This window comes from Anolis carolinensis, chromosome 6 (assembly GCF_035594765.1).
Source record: "Anolis carolinensis isolate JA03-04 chromosome 6, rAnoCar3.1.pri, whole genome shotgun sequence".
NCBI classification, from domain to species: domain Eukaryota; kingdom Metazoa; phylum Chordata; class Lepidosauria; order Squamata; family Dactyloidae; genus Anolis; species Anolis carolinensis.
In genome coordinates this window covers 7,410,748-7,437,186 of record NC_085846.1, presented here as the reverse complement: position 1 = coordinate 7,437,186, position 26,439 = coordinate 7,410,748, and the positions used below count along the sequence as shown (strand labels likewise).

Here is a 26,439-nt window from a genome sequence, read left to right as displayed (position 1 = left end):
CATTTACCTCCACCTACAGATGCTCAAGGACTATTTTAGTGCTTTTTTTTTTTTGCCTGTGGCTTATATTAGTAAAATACACACAAGCTGAATCTGGGTCCCTTGCCAGTCAATTTCATCATGAAAGAGACAAAAGTGCCATTTTCCTCCCAATTTTAGACAGCTCAGCTCCAGGCAAAAAAGAAAAGGGCTGGGTGCGCGTCTCCAGCTCGGCAAGAAAAGCAGCCGCTTGCTATAATTTGCACGGCTTGACTGGTTTGTTGCTGCAAATTGCCAACTCTCTAGAACAGGCATGGGCAAACTTGGGCCTTTCTTCCAGGTGTTTTGGACTCCAACTCCCACCATTCCTAACAGCCTCAGGCCTTTCCTTTTGCCCCTCAGCCCCTTAAGCTTAAGTTTATCAAGTATAATTCAATATATTATACTATTAGTACAGCACAATAAAAGCACTATATAAGCATTATATATTATTATATTGTACTATATGACTATATTGCAATATTATTAGTAATATTACATGTAATATAAATATACAATTATAATAGTGTATTATTATTACATTGTATTACATCATAATATTATTATCAATATTATATGTATATACAATATATTATAATATTAGTATAGTGTAATATGAGTATTAATTATTAAGTACAGTAGAGTCTCACTTATCCAACGTAAACGGGCCGGCTGAACGTTGGATAAGTGAATATGTTGGATAATAAGGAGAGATTAAGGAGAAGCCTATTAAACATCAAATTAGGTTATGATTTTACAAATTAAGCACCAAAACATCATGTTATATAACAAATTTGACAGAAACAGTAGTTCAATATGCAGTAATGCTACATAGTAATTACTGTATTTACGAATTTAGCACCAAAATATCACGATGTATTGAAAACATTGACTACAAAAATGCGTTGGATAATCCAGAACGTTGGATAAGTGAGACTTTACTGTACATACAATATATTATACTATTAGTACAGCACAATATAAACAGTATATAAGCATTATATTTTATTATATTGTACTATACGACTATTATTGTAGTAATATTACATGTAATATAAATATACAATTATAATAGTGTAGTATTATTATTACATTGTATTACATCATAATATTATTATCAATATTATATGTATATACAATATATTATAATACTAGTATAGTATAGGGGCCCTTGGTGGCACAGTGTGTTAAAGCGCTGAGCTGCTGATCTTGCGGACCAAAAAGGTCCCAGGTTCAAATCCCGGGAGCGGAGTGAGCGCCCGCTGTTAGCCCCAGCTCCTGCCAACCTCACGGTTCGAAAACATGCCATTGTGAGTAGATCAATAGGTACCGCTCTGGCGGGAAGGTAACAGCGCTCCATGCAGTCATGCGGCCACATGACCTTGGAGGTGTCTATGGACAACGCCGGCTCTTCGGCTTAGAAATGGAGATGAGCACCAACCCCTAGAGTCGGACAGGACTGGACTTAACGTCAGGGGAAACCTTTACCCTTACCTTTACTAGTATAGCATAATATGAGTATTAATTATTAAGTATGGTATAGTATCATTCTTTAGGGGCTGTTAAGCAGAGACTGAATGGCCATCTGTCGGGAGTGCTTTGCTTGTGTATTCCTGCCTGGTAGAAGGGGCTTGGACCGGATGGCCCTTGGGGTCTCTTCCAACCCTTTCACCACAAGCCTCTCCTCCCCCCAAGGGCATCACAAGAATAGAAGACCCTTGGGTGGTATGCTCTATGTTTGTTCAAGATGAGAATACAGTATTACATAAATCCAAGGAGTGGGATTTGGAACAAAAATGATGGAACCCAGGTTACATCAGTCAACATCCTTTGTTGGAAGACAATCCCGCAGTGCCATCCATGGAAGCCTCCCTCCGGCAACTGGAACCCCATTGGCCTATGGACACGGCTGGAATGCCACGGGCATCTTCGGAATCCGGGCAGAAAAGAAGGTCGGACCCCATCCGAGTGGTTGGGGTCCGGACGAGCGGATCCCATTTCTTCCTCTGAAGCCGTTGCGTCGCAGGATGATGGTGTAGATTCCACCAAGTTGGGTGGGATAGGTGGATCTCCAACTAGGTCCCTGCCATCACCCGAAAGACGTCTCCTTGGACTCGGATACGCGGTTGGAAAAACCCGACCACCTTTTCCTCCCCTGGTTATCCTTCCCGATAGACATAAAGAGGGTCTTCCGTCCTTCTCTGCACATCCTACCAAGGGGTCCTTTCCTTATCCCAAAAGTATTCTTGCGGACTTGGGGCTGAGCACCAAAACTCTGAACCATGGTGGAGCATTCGGCCTCCACGCCGTACGTCTCGGTGATGGATCAATACGGCTACCAGATTGGCAAAGTGATTGGGCACGGCTCTTACGGCACTGTTTACGAGGCTTATTTTGCCAAGCAGAAGACCATGGTGGCCATCAAGATCATCTCCAAGAAGAAGGCCTCCGATGATTACCTCTCCAAATTCCTCCCAAGGGAAATACAGGTGGTTTACTTTTACCTGTTGGGTGAGGTTGGATCAGGCGTGGGCAAACTTGGGCCCTCCGGGTGTTTTGGACTTCAACTCCCACAATTCCTAACAGCCGCTAGCGGCTGTTAGGAATTGTGGGAGTTGAAGTCCAAAACACCCGGAGGGCCCAAGTTTGCCCACGCCTGGTGTAGACTGATATACAACAACCCTGTAACATAGATCGGACAGAAAGAGAAAGTTTTATAAACTCTCCAAATGGAGTTGGTGCTTAGCTCTACAAGTCTGAAAGTAATAATATTTAATCATATGGGGACATTGCTTTTGATTATATTTTCATATTAAGTCCTGCTTTGCGGCCAGGCATTGTTAATATTCTGGTTTAGTTTGTGATGAAATAATTAACTCCTCTGTATTGACTTGTTGATTTAAATCTATATATCCCGCCCTTTGTTCTATGCATTTTGCATTCATACCCTACTTTTCTATTTATGAAGATTGCAATGGATAGTTAATGGGAAAGGCCCGCATTGTGCTCATGGATTCTGTGATTATTTATGATTGTTGGCTTTAAATGTTTCTAATTTGTCTTCATTGTCTTATACTATCCTATTTTAAATGTACAGTAGAGTCTCACTTATCCAAGCTAAACGGGCCGGCATAAGCTTGGATAAGCGAATATCTTGAATAATAAGGAGGGATTAAGCAAAAGCCTATTAAACATCAAATTAGGTTATGATTTTACAAATTAAGCACCAAAACATCATGTTTTACAACAAATTTGACAGAAAAAGCAGTTCAATACACAGTAATGTTATCTTGTAATTACTGTATTTGCGAATTTAGCACCAAAATATCACGATATATTGGAAACATTGACTACAAAAATGGCTTGGATAATCCAGAAACTTGGATAAGCAAGGCTTGGATAAGTGAGATCCTACTGTATTTTTAATTATGGATTGTTCTTACGGCATTGAATAGCTGCCGACATGTAAAGCCATCTTGAGTCCCCTTCAGGGTGGAGAAAGGCGGGATAGAAATAGCGTAAATAAATGAAAGAATAAATCAGGGGTCCCCAAACTAAGGCCCGGGGGCCGGATGCGGCCCTCCAAGGTAATTTACCTGGCCCCTGCCCTCATTTATAAAATAATATTTTATATCAGTTTTAATAATATAATATATTGTATATACATATAATATTGATAAGAATATTATCATTTTATACAATATAATGCTAACAATAATACCATATAATAATATTAATTATATGTTATATATTACATATAATATTACAGTATAGTGGTATAGTTCAATATAGTATAATGCTAATATTGTGTTATGCTAATAATATAATATGTTGTATGTACATACAGCTGCTCTGAGTTCCCTTCGGGGTGAGAAGGGTGGGATATAAATGTAGTAAATAAATGTAGTAAATGAATAAATAAATAATTTTGGACTTAGGCTCGCCCAAAGCCTGAAATGACTTGAAGACACACAATAACAACAACAACAACAACAACCCTAATTAACCTGACTATCTCATTGGCCAGAAGCAGGTCCACACTTCTATTGAAATCCTGATAGGTTTATGTTGGTTAAAATTATTTTCATTTTTAAATATTGTATTGTTCTTTCATTGTTATTGTTGTTTTGCACTACAAATAAGATATGTGCAGTGTGCATAGGGATTTGTTCGGTTTTCCCCCCCAAATGATAATTTGGCCCCTCAACAGTCTGAAGGATTGTGGACTGGCCCTCTGCTTTAAAAGTTTGAGGACCCCTGGAATAAATAATACAATTGATTTAACATTTCTATATTGCCAGTGCTCCATGCAGTCATGCCGGCCACATGACCTTGGAGGTGTCTATGGACAACGCCAGCTCTTTGGCTTAGAAATGGAGATGAGCACCAACCCCCAGAGTCAGACTTCATATTGGGGGAAACCTTTACTTTTACTTATATTGCTGGTACAGTAGAGTCTCATTTATCCAACATAAACGGGCCGGCAGAACGTTGGATAAGCGAATATGTTGGATAATAAGGAGAGATTAAGGAGAAGCCTGTTAAACATCAAATTAGGTTATGATTTTACAAATTAGGCACCAAAACATCATGTTATACAACAAATTTGGCAGAAAAAGTAGTTCAGTGTGCAGTAATGCAACGTAGTAATTACTATATTTACGAATTTAGCACCAAAATATCACGATGTATTGAAAACATTGACTACAAAAATGTGTTGGATAATCCAGAATGTTGGATAAGTGAATGTTGGATAAGTGAGACTCTACTGTACTTAAATCTGCTCTGGAATTTAGTCTGAAGTTTACATAATAAGGTCCTGGATAATAAATCCCCAAATAGATTCAGTACCTTGGATAGCTCATTTAGAGATACAGATTCACACACCCACCACTGACATATCCTTATCTTGGGCTGCAAAACCCAGAAAACAATATGCAATTGTTTTGGACTACAATACCCAGAATCTCCACCCAGGATTGGATGGGGACTCTGGAGATTATAGTCCAAAAAAAGCAACAATTATTTGGAAATCGGTACTGCGAATGGCAGAAAGTGACAGAGTGTAGGTTTAACCCTTGTTGAGGCTCAGATGCAAAACCCCTTTTTAAAGAAGGCAAACCTTGCAGAACCCCCTTGTGCCGGTTTTCCAATAAAGGAACTAGGAAGCAGAGGAGATAGAAATACACAGATTTATTTGCAAACAGAGCTGCGGGTGACCATCATGAAAAGGAGTGGCACACCGACCGAGATTTCACATGGGGTATTTATAATATTCTTGCTGGTACAATTCACTTCACAAACATCCTTGCTCTCATGCCCCTTCCTTCTTTCATCTTGTTTCATCTTGCACATGGCACCATTTGGTCAGACGTTTATCAAAACAACAAACAACAAATGTCAATCTATCAAACTACATCAAAATGCCATCTCTGACTCTTACATCTATGTTGTTTCTAAGGTTTTATTGCCCTGCCTGCATGTGTGAGTTCCTGGTCAATTGATTTCCTTTGCATCCCCAGGAAGGCGATGGGCTTGTTTATTGCTGGCCATTTGGTGGTGTTTGTACCCTGTTTCCCCGAAAATAAGACATCCCCAGAAAATAAGACCTAGTAGAGGTTTTGTTGAATTGCTAAATATAAAGCCTCCCCCAAAAGTAAGACCTAGCAAAGTTTTTGTTTGGAAGCATGCAGGATTGGTAAATGTACATACCATAGATTGTTGTACATGCAAATAAAGGTAGTAACAAGAAATAATAATAATATTATAATAACTTTATTCTTGGATCCCACCTCCAACTCCCAGAAGGGATTCAGGGCAGCTTACACAGGGACAAGTCCAACAACAACATACATTTACATACAAAAAGAAATTTAAAACAGTAATTTAAAAACAGTATAGCAATAAAGTATAATATAGAAATTCTTGAAAGGATTCACAGTTTGGTTATGCTGGTTTGTGATGACAACTACTGTACAGTAGATAATACATTTTCATTTTTTAAAAATTCAACCATAAATGTGAATTCTTTGTAGAAAAATAAGACACCCCCTGAAAATAAGACCTAGCGCATCTTTGGGAGCAAAAATTAATATAAGACACTGTCTTATTTTCGGGGAAACAGGGTAGCAAACATTTCTTACTAACGTCTACTAACTATGAAGAAGACAATTTATATAATCAAACTATTCTGAATACCATTGCTATTTATTAATCTGATTGAATCAAATTAAATCAGGCCCCTTGTGTCCCTTCACCCTGAATCCGTTTCTCCTTCCCAGGTGATGAAGAGTCTGCGCCACAAATACGTGATCAGTTTCTACCAAGCCATCGAGACCACGTCCCGCCATTATATCATCATGGAGCTGGCTCCCTGCGGGGATGTCCTGGAGTGGATCCAGAAGTCGGGCGCTTGCTCCGAGGCCTTGGCCGGGAAGTGGTTCTCCCAGCTGGCCCTGGGCATCGCCTACCTGCATGGCAAGGGCATCGTGCACCGGTCAGCAAAGGGGCAGTTGGGGCTCTAGTTGGGTGGCAAACCCATGAGTCCTGGCTGGAACACTAGCGTTGGAAAAAACCACAACAGCTGTCCATTCCAATCCCTTGACCAGGGGTCTTCAAACTTTTTAAGTGGAGGGCCGATTCACAGTCCCTCAGACTGTTGGGGGGCCGGACTATGATGAAATAGTCCAAAATTAGGATTGTTGTTGTTGTGTGCCTTCAAGTCATTTCAGACTTAGGTCAACCCTAACGTTTAGGACAAAGGCCAGGTACATGACCTTGGAGGGCCTTAGTTTGGGGACCCCTGATCTAGACAATCTCATAAGACCATAGGTAAGCAAAGAAGCCTCCAAAGACCATCGAGATGGTCTCATAAGACCATAGGTAAGGAAAGAGACCCTCAAAGACCATCTAGATGGTTTCATAAGACCATAGATAAGGAAAGGGGCTTCCAAAGGCCATCTAGACAATCTCATAAAACCATAGGTAAGGAAAGAGACCCTCAAAGGCCATCTAGACCATCTTATAGGACCATAGGTAAGGAAAAGGACCTCCAAAAGCCATCTAGATGGCTTCATAATGTTGTAGCTAAGCAAAGAGACCTTCAAAGACCATCAAGGCGATCTCATAAGGCTATAAGTAAGCAAAGAGACCTCCAAAGACCAGGTAGACTTAGGTCAACCCCAAGTCTAAAGTTTAAGACAGGGGCCAGGTAAATGACCTTGGAGGGCCGTATCCGGCCCCCGGGCCTTAGTTTGGGGACCCCTGCCCTTGACATTCAGGAAGATGCAATCCAAGCCCTCCTGACAGATGGCCATCCAACCTCTCCAGGGAAGGAGAATCCACCAGGCAGCAGATTCCATGGTCAAACAGCTCTGACCTTCAGGAAGTTCTTCCTAATGTTTTGGTAGAATCTCTATCCCTGCAATTTGAATCCGTGGATTCATTGTCTCTCTGTGTCAGCAGAAAATATGTTTTCCCCTTCCTCAATGTGACCTCCTTTCAAACATTCAAACATGGCCATTATGGCCTCTTCAATGGGTATATTAGGAGCCTCTGGTGGTACAGTGGATTTATTTCCATCATTTATTTCCATCATTTCTATCCCGCCCTTCTCACCCGAAGGGACTTACTTACAGGGTGGCTTACAAAACTGGCAGAATTCAATGCCGATACACAACAATACAAAAGAATAAAACAGAAGCAATTAAATACAGATTTAAAATACAGTAGAGTCTCACTTATCCAACACTCGCTTATCCAACGTTCTGGATTATCCAACACATTTTTGTAGCAAATGTCTTCAATACATTGTGATATTTTGGTGCCAAATTCGTAAATACAGTATTTCCTACATAGGATTACTGTGCATTGAACTACTTTTTCTGTCAAATTTGTTGTATAACATGATGTTTTGGTGCTTAATTTGGAAATCATAACCTAATGTGATGTTTAATAGGCTTTTCCTTAATCGCTCCTTATTATCCAACATATTCACTTATCCAACGTTCTGCCAGCCCGTTTACGTTGGATAAGCGAGACTCTGCTGTAATACAAAATACTTGAGCCATTCATCCACAAAACCTTGTACATAAACCTTAGTCCAGACCGAGTTGAAGAATACAAAACTTATTCTTTGAATGCTTGTTCGCATAGCCAGGTCTTCACTTTCTTTCTAAAACTTAAAAGGGATGGAGCCTGCCGGATGTCACTAAGATGAAGCCCTTGTGCCGGCAGGACTGATGACTTGAAGGTTGGGTTGCGGACCTGAAGGTTGCTGGATCAAATCCAACCTGGGGAGAGTGTGGATGAGAGAAGCCTCCCACAAGGATGGTAAAAACATCTGGGTGTCCCCTGGGCCATGTCCTTGCAGACAGCCAATTCTCTCACACCAGAAGTGACCTGCAGTTTCTCAAGTTGCTCCTGACATGGGAAAATATGTGTATTTTCCAGTTAGGTTTAACAACAGAATTCAGGCCAGTGTTTTCAAATTGCCAGTTTGTTCACCCTATACCAGGCATGGATAAACTTTGGCCCTCTAGTTGTTTTGGACTTCCACAATTCCCAACAGCCGGTAAGCTGTTAGGAATTGTGGGAGTTGCAGTCCAAAACACCTGGAGGGCCGAAGTTTGCCCATGCTTGCCTTATACTATAGCTTCATTGCTGTTTGATTATTCTTATGTATTCAATGTTGAACAAAATGAAAACAAACAAATACAAAAGATATGATAATCTGCACAACTTTTGTATTTGCTATAAACTTGACATAGTCTAAGTGCAGCATACTCTGGTTTCTCTTCAGATTGTATAAATCAGGGGTCCCCAAACTAAGGCCCGGAGGCCAGATGCGGCCCTCCAAGGCGATTTACCTGGCCGCCACCCTCAGTTTTATAATATAATATATTGTATTTACATATAATATTGATAATAATATTATAATGCAATACAATATAACACTAATAAAATACCATATAATAATATTAATTATATATTATTTATTACATATTACTAATAATATTAGTATAGTGGTATAGTTTAATATAGTAATATATAATGCTTATATTGTGATATGCTAGTAATATAATATATTATATGTGCATATAATTTGTAAGCTGCTCTGAGTCCCCTTTGGAGTGAGAAGGGTGTGATACAAATGTAATAAATAAATGTAGTAAATAAATAAATAAATAAATAATTTTAGACTTAGGCATGCCCAAAGTCTGTAATGACTTGAAGGCATACAACAACAACAACAACAACAACCATCCTAATTAACTGGACTATCTCATTGGCCAAAAGCAGGTCCACACTTCCCGTTGAAATCCTGATAAATGTATGTTGGCTAAAATTGTTTTTATTTTTAAATATTGTATTGTTCTTTCATTGTTGTTGTTGTTGTTGTTGTTGTTTTTGCACTACAAATAAGACATGTGCAGTGTGCATCAGAATTTTTTTGTATTTTTTTTTCAAATGATAATTCGGTCCCTCAACAGTCTGAAGGATTGTGGACCGGCCCTCAGCTTAAGAAGTTCGGGGACCCGGGTAAAAATCTTTTGCCTTCTCTGGAGGTTTCTAAACAGAGAATGGATACCCATCTGTCAGGAGGGTTTGGATGGTGTCTTTCTGCCTGGAAGAAAAGGGTTGGACTGGATGACCCCTGGGATCTCTTCCGGCCCTATATGATGCTATGATTCTTTTTGTTCTCCAGCCAGATCGGTGCTTTTTCCAAGTTGTGTCATTGCAGCGAATCTTGCTCCTTGTTTCTCGCAGGGACCTCAAGCTGGAGAACCTCCTCCTGGACAAGCGGGAGAACATCAAGATCTCCGACTTTGGCTTCTCGAAGATCGTGGCCCCGCAGACGCAGCCGCCCCCGACCCCTTCCTACCGCATGATGAGCTGCTTCTCCCACCTGAGCCAGACCTACTGCGGCAGCTTCGCCTACGCCTGCCCAGAGATCCTCCTGGGCCTGCCCTACAACCCCTTCCTCTCCGACATCTGGAGCATGGGCGTCATCCTCTACACCTTGGTGGTGGCCCACCTGCCCTTCGACGACACCAACCTCAAGAAGTTGCTCCGAGAGACCCAGAAGGAGGTCCAGTTCCCCAGCCACCACCAGATCAACGAGGAGATCAAGGTGAGGAGGACCCACCTGTAGACCTTACAGCAGGCATGGTCCAACTTGGGCCTTTCTCCAGGTGTTTTGGACTCCAACTCCCACCATTCCTAACAGCCTCAGGCCCTTTCCTGAGCAAAAGGAAAGGACCTGAGGCTGTTAGGAATGGTGGGAGTTGGAGTCCAAAACACCTGGAGAAAGGCCCAAGTTGGACCATGCCTGCTCTAGGCACTCAGTTCTTTCTGATGTGTATATATCAGGTATTGCAAAATATTTTTGGCCTCAATGCTTTTCAGATAACACATACTCAGCCTGGATTAAGACTGCTCGTAACAGCATCTAAAACAAGTCTGATCATGAAATGTTAAGAATGGGAGTGTCAAGAAGTCCAGTCATGGAGTGTTAAGAAGTTTAGTACTGTTTAAAGCCTCATAAGTTCTTTCTTAGGATGCATCTACACTGAAGAATGAATACAGTTTTAAACCACTTTCTCTGCCATGTATGGCTCAATGCGAAGGAAGGCTGGGAGTTGTAGTGTGGCAAAGGACTAGCACTCTTCAACAGAGACCTTGCAAAAGTATATTGCATTATGAATGCAGTTTTAAACCATTTCCCCTGCAATGCATGGCTCAATGCGAAGGAAGGCAGGGAGTTGTAGTGTGGCAAAGGACCAGCACTCTTTGACAGAGAAGGCCTTGCAAAAGTACACTGCAGAATGAATGCAGTTTTAAACCACTTTCCCTGCCAGGCATAGCTCAACACAATTGAAGGCTGGGAGTTGTAGTGTTGCAAAGGTCCAGCACTCATCGACAGAGAAGGCCTTGCAAAAGTACACTGCAGAATGAATGCAGTTTTAAATCACTTTCCCTGCCATGCATGGCTCAGTGAGATAGAAGGATGGGAGTTGTAGTGTGTAAAGGACCAGCACTCTTCCAACAGAGACCTTGCAAAAGTGCATTTCAGAATGAATGCTGTTTTAAACCACTTTCCCTGCCATGAATGGCTCAATGTGATGGAATGCTGGGAGTTGTAGTGTGCAAAGGACTGGCACTCATTGACAGAGGCCTTGCAAAAGTACACTGCAGAATGAAGGCAGTTTGAAACCACTTTCCTTGCAATGCATGGCTCAATGCGAAGGAAGGCTGGGAGTTGTAGTGTGGTAAAGGACCAGCACTCTTTGACAGAGAAGGCCTTGCAAAAGTACACTGCAGAATGAAGGCAGTTTTGAACCACTTTCCCTGTCATGCATGGCTCAGTGCGATGGAAGGATGGGCGTTGTAGTGTGGCAAAGGACCAGCACTCTTTGTCAGAGAAGACCTTGCAAAGGTACAGCTCCCAAGGATTCCATCGCGTTGAGTCATGGTGAACCTTCTCTGGACACCTTCCAGCTCGTCCATCTCTTTTTTGAATTGCATAATAATATTAATATTATTATTCCAGGTGAGGTTTGCCAAAGCAGAACAGAGTAGGGCTATGACCCTTCCATTGATCAATACTCCTAATGCTGCAGCCTGGAATCGTGTTGGCTTTTCTGAGGTGCTGCATCCTTTTGATCAGTGTTTCTCAACCTGGGGGTCGGGACCCCTGTGGTGGGGGCGTCACAAGGGGGCATTTGAGGAGTCGCCAAAGACCATCAGAAAACACATATTTTTGATGGTCTCAGGAACCCTTTTGGCAGAGAAGGCTGAATATCCCTTCACCTGTCCTTCACTTCCTTTTTGGAAACAGATGGCGAATCCTCCTACCAGAAGCCCAATTTGCCCAATTCTATTGTTGGTGGGGTTCCAGGGGCTCTTTGATTGTAGGTAAAGGTAAAGGTTTTCCCTTGACATTAAGTCCAGTTGTGTCCGACTCTGAGGGTTGGTGCTCATCTCCATTTCTAACCCGAAGAGCCGGTGTTGTCCGTAGACACCTCCAAGGTCATGTGGCCGGCATTGACTTCATGGAGCACCATTACCTTCCCACCGGAGCAGTACCTATGGATCTACTCACATTTGCATGTTTTCGAACTGCTATGTTGGCAGAAGCTGGGGCTAACATTGGGCACTTGCTCTGCTCCCTGGATTCGAACTGCTAACATTTTGGTCTGCGAGTTCAGCAGCTCAGCGCTTAAACACGCTGCACCACCGGTTTTAGGGGGGGGGCTCTCGGTGAACTATAAATCCCAGCAACTACAACTCCCAAATAACAAGGTCTATTTTCCTCAAACCCCACCAGTGCTCACATTTGGGCATATTGAGTATTTGTGCCAAGTTTGGTCCAGATCCATCATTGTTTGAGTCCACTGTGCTTCCTGGATGTAGGTGAACTACAATTCCCAAACTCAAGGTCAATGCCCTCCAAACCCTTCCAGTATTTTCTGTTCGTCATGGGAGTATTGTGTTCCAATTTTGGTTCAATTCCATTGTTGGTGGAGTTAAGAATGCTCTTTGATTGTAGGTGAGCTATAAATGTGAGTAGATCAATCGATACCGCTCCAGCGGGAAGGCAATGGCGCTCTATGCAGTCATGCCGGCCACATGACCTTGGAGGTGTCTATGGACGACGCCGGCTCTTCGGTTTAGAAATGGAGATGAGCACCAACCCCCAGAGTCGGTCACGACTGGACTTAATGTCAGGGGCAACCTTTACCTTTTTACTGATAAATCCCAGCAACTAAAACTCCCAAATGACAAAATCAACCCACCTCCCCAAATCCCACCAGTATTCAAATTTGGGCCTATCAGGTGTTTGTGCCAACTTTGGTCCAGTGAATGGAAATACATCCTGCATCTCAGATATTTACGATTCATGACGTAGTAAAATTAGTTATGAAGTAGTAACAAAAATAATGTTATGGTTGGGGGTCACCACAGCATGGGGAACTGTATTAAGGGGTTGCGGCATTGGGAAGGTTGAGAACCACTGCTTTTGATGGTCTGTCTCTCTCCGGCAATCTTCTAGGACCTGGTCCACCGCATCCTCCGCCCGGCTTCGAAGCGGCTCAACATCTTGGAAGTCCTCAAGGTGCCGTGGGTCATCAAATTCCTCGCCGAGAAGCCCACCACGGAGCTCAAGGCCCTGGAAGCGATCTGCGGGCCGCGGGCCAACGACTCTTTGAAGAACGCCAACCTGGGCGCCAAGTCCCGCTCCCTGACTTTCGCGTCGGACAAGAAGAAGGCTGCCAGCCGTACGCGCAGCACCGGACAGATCAAGGGCTCCAAAAACACAGAGAAAGGCAGCTGAGGAGGGGGGCATTAAAAAGGAAAGACTCTTCTAAGCAAAGGGCTGGCGGTCCACGTTTTTCTGGGCTCATTGCTCACCTTCAATGGCTGGGTAGCTTGCAATGAGGATAAAGCAGGCATGGGCCAACTTGGGCCGTCCAGGTGTTTTGGACTCCAACTCCCACCATTCCTAACAGCCTCAGGCCCTTTCCTTTTGCCCCTCGGCCGCTTAAGCGGCCGAGGGGCAAAAGGAAGGGGCCTGAGGCTGTTAGGAATGGTGGGAGTTGAAATCCAAAACATCTGGAGGGCCCAAGTTGGCCCATGCCTGATCTACACTGATCTTGCAGTATATTCTCAATTCGCTTCTGACACGATAAAAAAAAACAAAACGATTGCCCTTCTGTACTAAAAACAAGACACAATTACCCCTGGCTTCCCCAGGTTGGAGTTATTCTGCCTACAGTAGAGTCTCACTTATCCAACATAAACGGGCCGGCAGAACATTGGATAAGTGGATATGTTGGATAATAAGGAGAGATTAAGAACAAGCCTATTAGGTTATGATTTTACAAATTAAGCATCAAAACATCATGTTGCGTTGGATAATCCACAAGCAAATGTTGGATAAGCAAATGTTGAATAAGTGAGACTCTACTGTACTTCTTCACAAACAAAAAAAGTCAAGACTGCTCATGTCAACTCCCAAATCCATAGGGCAGTGAATTCATTCCAGAGTTTGGTCTGACATGGAAAGTTACCATTCGATGTGTAGAATCTATTTTGAAGTAACAGGTCTCAGTCCTTTGGATACAGCTTTAAAAGTTCAGACTAAAACCCAGAACGGGTTCACCACTCTGATATAGAAAATGTGACTCTGTGCTCATCTAGAGTTTATTTACACTAAAATGAATGATTTCACTTTAACTGCCATGGCGCAATGCTATGAATCCTTGGGAGTTGTAGTTTGGCGAGGCATTACAGTATTTAGCAAAAGCTAAAGATCTTGTAAAATGACAATTCCCATTGATCTCTGATAATTCAAGTGGTGTCAAACCTCATTCACTCTACCCTAATGTGACTCCAGATAAGAATGACAACTCCCATTGATCTCTGACAATTCAAGTGGTGTCAAACCTCATTCATTCTACCCTAGTGTGACTTTAGATAACAAGTGGATCTCTACTTTCTGCCCACTCCATAAATGAAACCGAATCTGGCACTAGGCAAGCCCAAAAGAAAGCAGTATTTGGATGACATTGTTCCCCTTTTGGTGACAAAAAGAGCAGATTCCTTTGCTTTCCTGGCCAAACTTTATTTTATCAGGGCACCGAGAGGGACAGAGCAAAAAGGCCATTGGAGTAGATCTGTGCGTACGGAGAAGTCCATCTCTCTGGGCTCTGCCTTCCCCGGCCCTCGACCAGAAGTATAGACGAAACGGAAAAGCGTAAAACTCAAGACGGACGCACCCGAAGATGGAGAGGAAGGAAGCTTTTTAAAAAATCATTAGCAGGTTAGCACACCAAAGTGTAAAAAGAGCCAAAAAACGGACGTGTAAACATCAACTCCAAGCCACACGAACCGACACGCCGCCGACAGAACAGACGAAGAAGAAGAAGATAGTACCGGTTACCCAACGCCCCTAGCAGCTCTGGAATGCTTGACAAGTCCCCCAACCCAACCAACTCCCCAAATACAGTCTTGCTTGGCACAATGGAAACACCCCCCCCCAAAAGAAACGCTCCCCAATTCCTTCACCCCAGTTGGCAGCAGCATTCGGTTGGCATGCCCACTTACGGTACGAAAAAGGATATTGGCATGAAATGCCTGCATACCAAGTACAACTTCTGGGGTGCTTGTGTTTGAAAAGGGGAGAATGAAGGCATGAGAGACAAACCCCACCCCATATAGAAGTGATTCCCCATCATTTGACACCCCAATTCCATGCCGCACAGATAAGGTGCAACTCTGAATCCCTCCCAGGATTGTTTTGGGGTTTTCCAGAGCATGTCCCTTCCCACATTTACAGGGAAAGGATTATCCTCAGTTTTGTTAGAAAAGGCCAAGAACCAAGACCCTTCAAGGTTTTGGTGTCTTAATTCTGGATTCCTTTCTTTCCTTTTTTTTAAGTTCCCACTGCAACCCACCCCAACAATACAATCTTTTCATATACAGTATATAGATGTTTGTGTGTGTGTGTATTTATATTTATATATATATAAATCTGTCTATAAAACTCTTTACATTCGGCACGTAAGGTCATCTCAGGCAGGGTGTCTTATTGCCAGCAACCCTCCTGGTGTCTGGAATTGGAGGAGGAGGAGGAGGAGGAAGGGGAAAAGAGGTCCTCTCCACCTCCGCCCCCCTCCCCTAAGGAAACAAAACAATCGCAAAGAGAGAGGGAAGGTGGGCCGTTTCCCACAACGCATCACGACACCCAGGCGGCAAGCTGCTTCATGTCTTCGTCGTCATCGTCCACAGCAGCGGCTGGCACTTTGGAGGCTGGCGGAGGGAAAAAGACCAGAAAGTTAGGAAAAATAATAAAAGTTGCCAATTCCATCCTTCCTGTGGATCCCAGCCTCAATTAATTCCCCACAACCTATAGTTTGCTTTGCGTCATCAAGTCTGGCTTAAGTTACGGATAATGCCCCAAAACGAAACAATGACACGATTTAAGATTCGGTTGGCATGCCTACTAATGGTACAAAAAAGGTAAGGTATGCGGTGAATTTCAAAATAAATTTTATCAGGCAACCTATATGATCCCTCATCATTAATGTAGAAGGATGGGTGTTTTGTTTTGTAATTCTACATCTATGATGTGATTGGGGATGGCTTTTAATTTTGTTGTACGATGTACAATGATACTAAACTGGGTTGCTGTGAGTTTTCCAGGATGTATGGCCATGTTCCAGAAGCATTCTCTCCCGACTTTTTGTCCACATATATGGCAGGCATCCTCAGAGGTTGTGAGGTCTGTTGGAAATTCGGGAAGTGGAGTTTATGTATCTGTGGAATAATGTCCTGGGAGGGAGAAAGATCTCTTGTCTGCTTGAGGCAAGTGTGAATGTTGCAATTAATCACATTGATTAGTATTGAAAAGCCTTACAGCTTCAAAGCCTGGCTGAGTCAATGCTAATCAAGATGATTAATTGCAACATTCACACCTGTCTCCAAAAGACAAGAGTTTTTTCTCCCACCTTGGACATTCCACAGATATATAAGCCTCGCTTGCCTAGTTTCCAATATACCTCACAACCTCCACATTTGCTGGAGTTAGGACACTCAAGAAGGTGGGAAAATTGAATAAACAAACATTTTTTAAACCTGGGAGAACACCTCTCTAGGTTCTCCACTATAGCCCTATGGCCTCTTTCTCAGCTTCGTACCTGGCACAGCGGGAAGGCGAGAGGCAGGCACACTGGGAAGTTCTGGGGTGGGCTCCCCGACATTCAACAGCTCCTTGTCCAGGTCTTCCTGTTCCATCTCCTCCAGCTCCGCCAGCAGTTCGTCCTGATGGTTGCCAAGACAAGAAGAAAATGGTCAATATGGTCATTAACATTACAAAATTAACATCACCATTTTGCAAGAAAACCCAGCCTTTCCTCCACATTGTCCAGCCCACATGTCGAGTATGATTTACATCCCATTTTTCATCTCAATGCTGGGATAAAAAAGCAAGTTGTAAAAATGAAACCAAACATGGATTAAACCACATAAGAAAAGATCATTAAAAACATAAGCCTCATCAACCTAGAGTGATAACTATGGTATGTATACATATGTTTGTCTGTCTGTATACTAATAATATATTGTATATACATATAATATTGATAATAATATCATAATGTAATACAATATAACAATACACTATATATAGTGGTATAGTAATATATAATGCTTATATTGTGCTATGCTAATAATATAATATATTGTATGTACATATAACTTGTAAGCTGCCTTGAGTCCCCTTAAATGTCACTAATAAATAATAATAAATAAATGTATGTATGGTGCTTTTTTGACACCTTTCTTTCCCAGTGATTATTACACAGGGTCACTTCACCTAGCAACAGCCAATCCAGTGACATTATAGAGGGCCACTTCACCCAGGAACAGCCTTTGTGGTACAAGCAGACAGACAAACATGCACACATACATACTTTGACTTTTACATATGTAGATTACAAAATTCAATTTAAATCTGATTAGATTATATACTATTGTTATTACTATAGCTGCTGCTATATAAATTATCTAATTACATTTCAATCTCATTTAATAATTATTGCTACAGGTTCAAAATTGTCCACCAGGGTGGCTAAGACAGTGCCACCTTGACTTTCTGGTTTTTCCGTCTACCCAAACTTAAGCCTCACACACACACTTATTAAAAATATTGTCTATGAAAGTACTTTGGAGTTGTGTATAAGATGAGATATATGAAGTAGAAATTAAAGTTGTGTTTAGATTTGGGTCCTATCTCCAAGATAAGATTATGTACAGTAGAGTCTCACTTATCCAAGCTAAACGGGCCGGCAGAACCTTGGATAAGCGAATATCTTGGATAATAAGGAGGGATTAAGGAAAAGCCTATTAAACATCAAATTAGGTTATGATTTTACAAATTAAGCACCAAAACATCATGTTATACAACAAATTTGACAGAAAAAGTAGTTCAATACACAGGTTTTTTTTGGTTTTTTTTCGTGTCAGGAGCAATCGGAGTTGCTTCTGGAGAGAATTGGCCGTCTGCAAGGACGTTGCCCAGGGGACGCCCGGATGTTTTTGATGTTTTTACCATCCTTGTGGGAGGCTTCTCTCATGTCGCCGCATGGAGCTGGAGCTGATAGAGGGAGCTCATCCACACTCTCCCCAGGTGGGATTCGAACCTGGCAGCTTTCAGGTCAGCAATCCAACCTTCAAGTCACTTAGTCCACTACGCCATCTGGGGGCTCCTAATACGCAGTAATGTTATGTTGTAATTACTGTATTTACGAATTTAGCACCAAAATATCACCAATATGATATATTGAAAACATTGACTACAAAAATGGCTTGGATAATCCAGAACCTTGGATAAGCGGGGCTTGGATAAGTGAGACTCTACTGTATATGCAAATATTCCAAAATCCGGGGGACAAAAAAAATCTGAAACTATGAACACTTCCGCATTTTTGATAAAGGATGCACAACTTGTATTATTTCCATGATTGGCTGGTATTCAGTAATGCAGTTATGGATCTGTAACTCAGATGAATTGAGTTGGATTATGCAGTCTTACTATAAAGCCTATGTAAATGCTAGCACAGAGCCTTTCTAAAATAGACAATGATCCCCATTTCCTCACAAAGCCACCCTCCGTCATTACCTCATCAACATCATCTCCGAAGCCAACTGGTTTTGAGATGGCGTCAGAAATCTGCTGGGCAATGTCTTGTTGTTCTGTGATTTCGGCCATCAGATCGTCCACCTTGTCAATGTCCCTAAAGAAGGAGGGAGACAAAAGAGGGAAGTATGGGATCTTTTTACAGCAGGATGCAAATAATAATAATAATAATAAATTAATAATAATAATAATTTGTTATCTGAGGCAGGGTACAACACAGTTATTAAAACACATAAAAAAACATGACCATTACAATTCACATATTAAAGACTTCAAGTACATTGAATGGGTGAGGCAGAATAGCCACTTCCTAAGCTGTCGTAGCTGGGGAGGATGGGAATTGGAGTCCCAACATGTGCACATTTGGAGAATCTTAGAATGGGAAAAGGTGAAACTAAATCAAATTTTCAGCCATTGGATTCTTACTCGAAGTTGGGAGTGGTTATGGATGGGAGTTGGGAGTCATGGCCACTGGGGCTCCTTTTGAACCAATATTTCTATTAAAAATAGTATTACTTTGAGGGATTTTGTAACCAAAACCTCTCTTCCCAGAAGGAAAGGGCCTGTCTTAGGAAAGCCATGATAGCCATGTTTAAATATTTAAAAGAAATGTCACATTGAGGAGCGGGGAATTTTCTGTTGCCGTGGAGACAAGGATACAGAGCAATGGATTCAATTTGCCAAAAAAGAGATTCCAACTAAACATTGGGAAGAACTTCACAATGGTAAGACAATGGAATATGTTGCCTGGGATTCCGACTGAGTCTCTTTCTGTGGAGGTTTTTAAGCAGAGGCTGGATGGCTATCTGTCGGGAGGACTTTGATGGTGTCTTCCTGCATCCTAGGAGGATGGACCTTACCCAGTCTACTTTTACAATCTCTCAGTTTTAATCCATGTTTTTATTAGTTCTTGTTTTTTATTGGCTAAAGTTTAATTTTTTTTTAATTGTGCATGATTTTATCTAATGCTGTGTTTTATACTGCTATTGTTTTTATTCGGGCTTGGCCCCATGTAAGCCGCCCTGAGTCCCCTTTGGGGAGATAGAGGCGGGGTATAAAAATAAAATTATTATTATTATTATTATTATTATTATTATTATTATGGACTAGATGGCCCTTGGGGTACTTTCTGACCCCATGATTCCATGCAGAACACCTTTTTCCAAGGAGAGACCTACATGTGTTGGTGAGCCTCCTTCATAGCCCGGGCCGCATCTGACATGGTCTTCAGCACTTCGGTGTTGGTGGTGGCATTCTCCAGTGCCTCCCGCTGGAACTCGATGGTGGAGAGTGTGCCATCGATCTGCCCCAGTTGCTGCTCGTAGCGCTTCTTCCGCTTGAGGGCCTGCAGGGCAGCTAGAATTGGGAAAGAAGAGAAGACACACAAGCGGGTCAAGCAAAGAGCTACCAAGCCATCAAAACCCAGCTCAGTGCAGTTCTCATTTGACAGAACCAATTTTCAGAACTCTGATCTTCCTCAGAATCCATCATTCCTGAATTTCAAGTCCATATGGCATCTTTGAGATGACCCATGCATAGCAAGGTGTTGGACTGGATGGCCTCTGTAGTCTTTTCCAATTCTATGACTATATGATTATGAACGTCTTGGCTTTCCCTATGTCAGGTTTCAAGTTCTAGCATTAAAATGGTCAGGGGGACAATAGGAAACATAGTCTAACAATAGTGGGAAGGCCAAGATGGCCCTTGAGGTCTCTATTATTCTATGACAAAACTCATCCTGCCACCACAGCACTTTCCATATTCCCAAATTCCATCTATTGAGAGCAAAGAGATACTTCATGTCTGGCATTTAGCTCCTGAGGAACTTCAGATTCCCATATAAAATAGGAAAATGTACCATCACAAAATGTTTCATGTTTCACTCTTAAATGCCAGTCAAATGGACATGGATTGGACAATTATCTTATCAGGGAAAAGACACTGTTTCCTCAGCCCAGTATAGAATGACATGTTGTTCTTTCTATGACAAATACCTCTGATAAGATCTTAATTAAGAGCTGACATCATCAAACCCAACTTCCTCCATTCGTCAAAGAAAATGTATGTGCCGAGTGTTCAAATAAAAACTTATTTGCTTCCTCAATGAATCAGAATTTATTAACACCACCAGTTTTAGATATGGGGAAAATATTCAATCCACCATCTCTTTTAGTGTTCCAGGAAGGAGATTTAACAGCTGAAGCAGGATTTTCCATTTTAAAAAGAAGATACTCTTAGTATCTAGGCATAGTTTGTTCATGATCAGGAGTGCACCTACACTGTAGAATTAACACAGTTTGCTACCTTTTTGAACCTCCATGGCTGCATGCTAGAAGACTGCTGGCGACTCATCAAACTCCAAATCCCAGCATTGAGCCATGGCAGTTAAAGTGGAGTCAAACTGAATTAATTCTACAATGTAGATCAGTCACGGGCCAACTTTGGCCCTCCAGGTGTTTTGGACTTCAACTCCCACCATTCCTGGTCTCAGGCCCATTCCTGAGGGGGGAAAGGAAGGGGTCTGAGGCCAGGAATGGTGGGAGTTGATGTCCAAAGCACCTGGAGGGCCGAAGTTTGCCCCTGCCTGATCTACATGCATCCTAATGATCAGAGGAAGCCTATCATTGAATATACTTTACTAGGTAGCAACAATGGGAAAACACCCATTGATATATCTGTTCCAGATTTCAACAAAGGAACACATCAACAAATGATTAGTGCATTTGACTTGTGTTGTTGGGCTTGTCCCCATGTGAGTTGCCCTGAGTCCCTTTGGGCAGATGGAGGTGGGATACAAAAATAAAATTATTATTATTATTATTGACACAACAACATAGTATGACACAGCAAACAAGATAGATATGCTGGATTTCATATTGTATTATTATTATTATTAATCTCTCATCTAAAATATTTTTAAATCATATATATATGCACATATATAAACACAAACACATTTATAAAGAAGTAGGGTATGCTCTTTGGTTATGCAACTAATGCAGAGAGAAAGAAGGATCAGATGGTAGCTAGCTACTGACAAAGGAGCCAATTGCATCATAGCTAGTTTCACTTTCCTAAGCAAAATATTAACCCACAATTGTCTTCTCCATTTGGGCTGGGCCTCCTGTGGAAGCCTTTAGTTATTTCCTTGGCAGAGCTTGGGAAAGTTCCTCTTTTTGGGGGAAAAGAGCTTCCATAATCTTCCACCCAGTATGATCACGAGCATTCTGGGACTTGTAGTCCAAAAAAACAAAACAAAAGACCAAACTAGATTGGCCTTTGCTCTGATTTTGTTTTTAAGGAAACGTCCAGCACTGTATAAAAATAAAACAAATGAACTAAAGAAGCACACTAGCCTCCAGCATGTTTTTTCTTGTAAAACTACAACTCCTAAGATTTCATAGCACTGGGCCATGGCAGTTAGAGTAGTGTTTAAATGCATTCATTGATAATTGATAGAATTTTTGATGAAAGGAGAGCTTGGATGGAAATCTGTTATGTCTAAGTGAATGCAAACAACTTACATTGTAAATATGTGAACTCCACCTGCCATTGTTAAATTGTTTGTAAATTGGAACTAGTTCTGAAAGGGATTGACATTACACTCCTCAGAACTCAAGACCAAATGAAGTAGTTATAGGCAGAAAAATAGAATTAATCTTATTATAATTAACATTTAAACAACTAAAACATAGAAAGGGAAAATCAATGTGATCTTTGATGTTTGCAAGGAAGTAGAAAGTGTTTTACAACGTGCCATAAAAATATTTAAAAACATTGAGAATGGACACCGATGACTTGGAAATTCCAGTAGCACCACTATCTGAGATCTCCAATCAGATGTTGGGTCTGAGGTAACATGTGAGAGACAGGCAAATTCTAAATAGAACCAAATTCCAAATAGAACCAAAATGTGATATGTTAAAATTGGATACTTTTGTTGAAATATATGCAAGGTCTAAAGGTTTTATGTGGGGTTTGTGATTATTGTTATAGTTTTAATGGTTTTAATCTATTTTTATTGTCGATTCGATATGTGATGCTTTATACATGTGAAGCATTGAATTTTGCCACTGATTATGTTGTGAACCGCTTTGAGTCTCCGCAGGGGTGAGAAAAGCAGTATATAAATGCAATAAATAAAAAAATAAAAATAATTCTGCAGTGTAGATCATAGAATCATAGAATAGTAGAGTTGGAAGAGACCTCATGGGCCATCCAGTCCAACCCCCTGCCAAGAAGCAGGAAATCGCATTCAAAGCACCCCCGAAAAGATGTACCTCATAAGACATATCCACACAGACTCTACAACTAAATTAAAAGATAAATTGCTGCTCCTACAAGTTTCCAGGAGAGGTGATTCATAAGGATTGTTTTAGTGATTAAAAAGTTAGGAACTTTGATAGAATTCACAGCCACAACCCCAGCCATGCATGGCGTTAGCTATTTTTTCTATCTCTATTCTATACTCAAGGTAAGAAAGGTGACCTTTGGTTTCAAACATCTGCCCTCCCTTCCCCCATGTTCCTTTAATCTCTCTCTGTCACACAGAGCTGGCCCAGGAGACATGTGCTAATAATAAAATGCTGTCTCAGAGTCTGGTGGAGCCACCTCCTTCAGAGGTTTCTAAATGAAGGCTGGATGGCCATCTGTTGAAAGGGTTGGGATTGTGTCTTTCTGGCTGGAAGAATGGGGTTGGACCAGATGGCCCCTGGAGGTCCCTTCCAATTCTATAATTCTGATCCACAAACTAGTCTACTTCATCTTCATCCGTCTTCCCACCCCTCTTTAAGATAATAATAATAAAAAATCTTTATTTATATCCTGCCTTTCTCCCTAAACAGGACCCAAAGGGGCTTGCATTATATAAACAACAACACAAAACAATACATATGTAAAACAATAACCTATAAAACAAATTTACAATGAGAAATAAATAAGCATATTTAAAAACATTTGTCTACTACAGTTATTGCAGGCAACTCAACAAGACTGATGTAAACATTAGCATGACCCAATAAGGTAGTGGTTCTCAATCTGTGGGTCCCCAGATGTTTTGCCCTCCAACTCCCAGAAATCCTAACAAACACACCTGGGGACCCACAGGTTAAGAACCATTGCAATAAGGGTTAGCCTTCCTGTTATTACAGCTAAGCATCTTCATCAAACGCTTAACACACAATAATGTACTTCTAGGGCCCTTCCAGGCAGTCCCCATATCCCAGGATCTGATCCCAGGTTTTCTGTTTATCCCAGATTATATGGAAGGGTATAATCAGATATAAAACAGAAAACCTGGGATCAGATCCTGGGATATGGGACCTGTTCAGCAACCTCTCCACAATCTACATCCATGTCTTCCTTTTGATCCTCTACCCTGTCTATATATCTCACTCTGGATTCATTTATTTACCCACTGTGTTTATATATCTCTTTTCTCATCCCAGGGGGGACTCAACGTCGTTGACAACATACTAATGGCAAAATTCAATGCCTAACATGCATATAAAGCAAAGCATGAAATCTAAGCAAAACATATAACTGTGCATTAAAATAAGACCATTAAGCATATAATATAAACAATATTTAGATATAAATACATAGAATTAAAACACCTAACATTGGAGCCCCCAGTGGCGCAATGGGTTACACCACTGAGCTGCTGAATATGATGACTGAAAGGTTGGCGGTTCAAATCCGGAGAGTGGGGTGAGCTCCCAATGTTAGCCCCAGCTTCTGCCAACCTAGCAGTTCAAAAACATGCAAATGCGTTTTTTGGTTTTTTTTCTTTTGTCTGATTTTTTTCTTCTCTTTTTTATTTACTATGCTCGTATATTTATGTATGTTTTGTGAAATACTCAATAAAGATCATTATATATATAAAAAAGAAAACATGCAAATGTGAATAGATCAATAGGTACCACTCCGGCAGGAAGGTAACGGCGCTCCATGCAGTCATGCAAGCCACTTGACCTTGGAGGTGTCTACGGACAATGCCGGCTCTTCAGCTTAGAAACTGAGATGAGCATCGACCCCCAGGGTCGGACACAGCTAGACTTAATGTCAGGAGAAAACCTTTACATTAAAACCACATGATTCAAATTCATGCTGTTATTAGTAGCTGGACTATCAGGGTTTTCCAAGCTTTGGTCCTTCAGGTGTTTTGGACTCCAACTCCCGGGATCCTTTTGGCAAACAGCCCGGAAATTTTGGGAGCGGAAGTCCCAAACAACAGGAAGACACAGGGATCCCTTTCCGACTCTACCTCTTTTGTTTTTGGTGCCATGCTTCTTAGCTGTCTGCAGCTCCTGCTGGATCTTCTGCTCTAGGAATTCCTGTTTCTTGACCAGCACCTCTTCAGTCTCCCGCAGTTTCTGGATGGCCTCTTGCGGGGTCGGCGCTTTGGCCTTCTTACCTGAAATAAATAATTGGGGAAAAAGATTAAAAGTTTATTTATTCCATGAATCAGACATCTATAACCCGGTCACGATGGACTACAACTCCCATCATCTGGAAGGGAAGACTTTGGGTGCATCTACACCAGGTACGGGCAAATTCAGGGCCATCAGGTGTTTTGGACTTCAACTCCCACCATTCCCAACAGCCCCAGGCCCCTTCCTTTGCCAGGAAAAAGGAAAAGGAAAGGGCCTGAGGCTGTTGGGAATGGTGGGAGTTGAAGTCCAAAACACCCAGAGGGCCCAAGTTTGCCCATGCTGATCTACACAGTGGTCCTTGGGCCTCCATGTTTGTTTGGGACTCCAGCTCCCAGGAGCCTCAGCCACTTTGGCCAATGGTCAGGAATGCTGGGAGTTGAAGTCCAAAAACTCCCAGAGGTCCAAAGCCTACCTTGAAATAAAATGAGGGTTGAAAAAGGAGGCCATAGGGCACAATCATAAGCATGATGGGCTTTCCAACACAGCTTCAAAATGGAGGAAAATAAATAACAGCCTTCCATCCTGATACTGATGAATCCAAGGTTAAGATCCTTCTTCGGCTTCCCCCATATTATTAGCAACATGGTACAGTCCGTCCCCCTATAGGACATATGGAACAACCCCCTTCTTTGGGTTCTGAATAGAGGCTTCTTTCTCCCCCCCTCCCTTTTTTTTGTTTGGTTCGTCCCAAACATTCCATGGTTTTCTAAGGCGATTGGGAGATACCATTTTCCTACCCGGGGGGAGGATAGAAAAAATAATATTGGTCTTACCCTTCCCAAAAAGCTTCCCCAACCCACTCATCTCGCCTGGTCGGGAATTCACTGGGTTTCCTCTTCCGGCTTCACCCACCTTCCTCCCTATTTCCCCCCTCCCTCTCCGCCCTCATCACATGATGATTGGGAAGGGCCACGCTAAAGAGGCATAGTCTTATTGTCTCTCTTGAGTAATTTCCGGTATCCAATCGCAGCCATAGGAAGGCTTTCATTCAACAAGGAAAGCCTGCATCGAAAACCGCGTACTCCATTCATGTATTTATCTACTGGAAAGTAATTTTCTCTGAATGTGACAAGACGTGCTCATTTTATTTTTTAAAAAAATAACATTATTAAGTGTTCCACCCCTTGTGTCGCTTAAAGCCGGAAATATATACTGTATAGGTCTCTTGTACTATTTTTCCTCTTTGCCCCAGGCCTGGGCACGTGACCATAGCGTGGGCAGGGAGGGGCCTTAGGAAGGAGGGAGAGAAATAAATCATATGACGTAACGTCACTCTTTTTCTCACCC

The 26,439-nt window shown here is 41.9% G+C and overlaps 2 protein-coding genes across 2 annotated transcripts in view; one reads left to right on the top strand and one right to left on the bottom strand.

Annotated features, from left to right (window-relative positions):
• tm9sf1 (transmembrane 9 superfamily member 1) overlaps positions 1 to 26,078 on the bottom strand; it is a 36,927-nt gene extending 10,849 nt beyond the window's left edge. The window contains exons 1-9 of the mRNA XM_062957060.1: positions 25,926 to 26,078; positions 24,984 to 25,133; positions 19,897 to 20,074; positions 18,701 to 18,815; positions 16,719 to 16,842; positions 15,761 to 15,831; positions 13,102 to 13,350; positions 9,926 to 10,165; positions 6,327 to 6,488 (exon numbers count right to left, since the gene is read on the bottom strand). Coding sequence (XP_062813130.1) covers positions 6,327 to 6,488; positions 9,926 to 10,165; positions 13,102 to 13,350; positions 15,761 to 15,831; positions 16,719 to 16,842; positions 18,701 to 18,815; positions 19,897 to 20,074; positions 24,984 to 25,133; positions 25,926 to 25,956 — 1,320 coding nt within the window. The 5' untranslated portion in view covers positions 25,957 to 26,078. The remainder of the gene's footprint in view (positions 1 to 6,326; positions 6,489 to 9,925; positions 10,166 to 13,101; positions 13,351 to 15,760; positions 15,832 to 16,718; positions 16,843 to 18,700; positions 18,816 to 19,896; positions 20,075 to 24,983; positions 25,134 to 25,925) is intronic.
• Positions 1,941 to 13,393, top strand: tssk4 (testis specific serine kinase 4). The gene is made up of 4 exons (XM_062957276.1): positions 1,941 to 2,507; positions 6,300 to 6,514; positions 9,787 to 10,150; positions 13,073 to 13,393. Exons 1-4 carry the CDS (start codon positions 2,301 to 2,303, stop codon positions 13,352 to 13,354), a joined length of 1,068 nt encoding a protein of 355 aa, XP_062813346.1. The 5' UTR covers positions 1,941 to 2,300; the 3' UTR covers positions 13,355 to 13,393.
• Positions 26,079 to 26,439: the final 361 nt, after the last annotated feature.

Excerpts from the sequence above, each read along its gene's own strand:
- tssk4 (XM_062957276.1), top strand. The coding sequence starts at position 2,301 with ATGGTGGAGCATTCGGCCTCCACGCCGTACGTCTCGGTGATGGATCAA. Across the intron at positions 2,508-6,299 it reads TCCTCCCAAGGGAAATACAG|GTGATGAAGAGTCTGCGCCA; the intron begins GTGGTTTACTTT and ends TCTCCTTCCCAG. Across the intron at positions 6,515-9,786 it reads GGCAAGGGCATCGTGCACCG|GGACCTCAAGCTGGAGAACC; the intron begins GTCAGCAAAGGG and ends TGTTTCTCGCAG.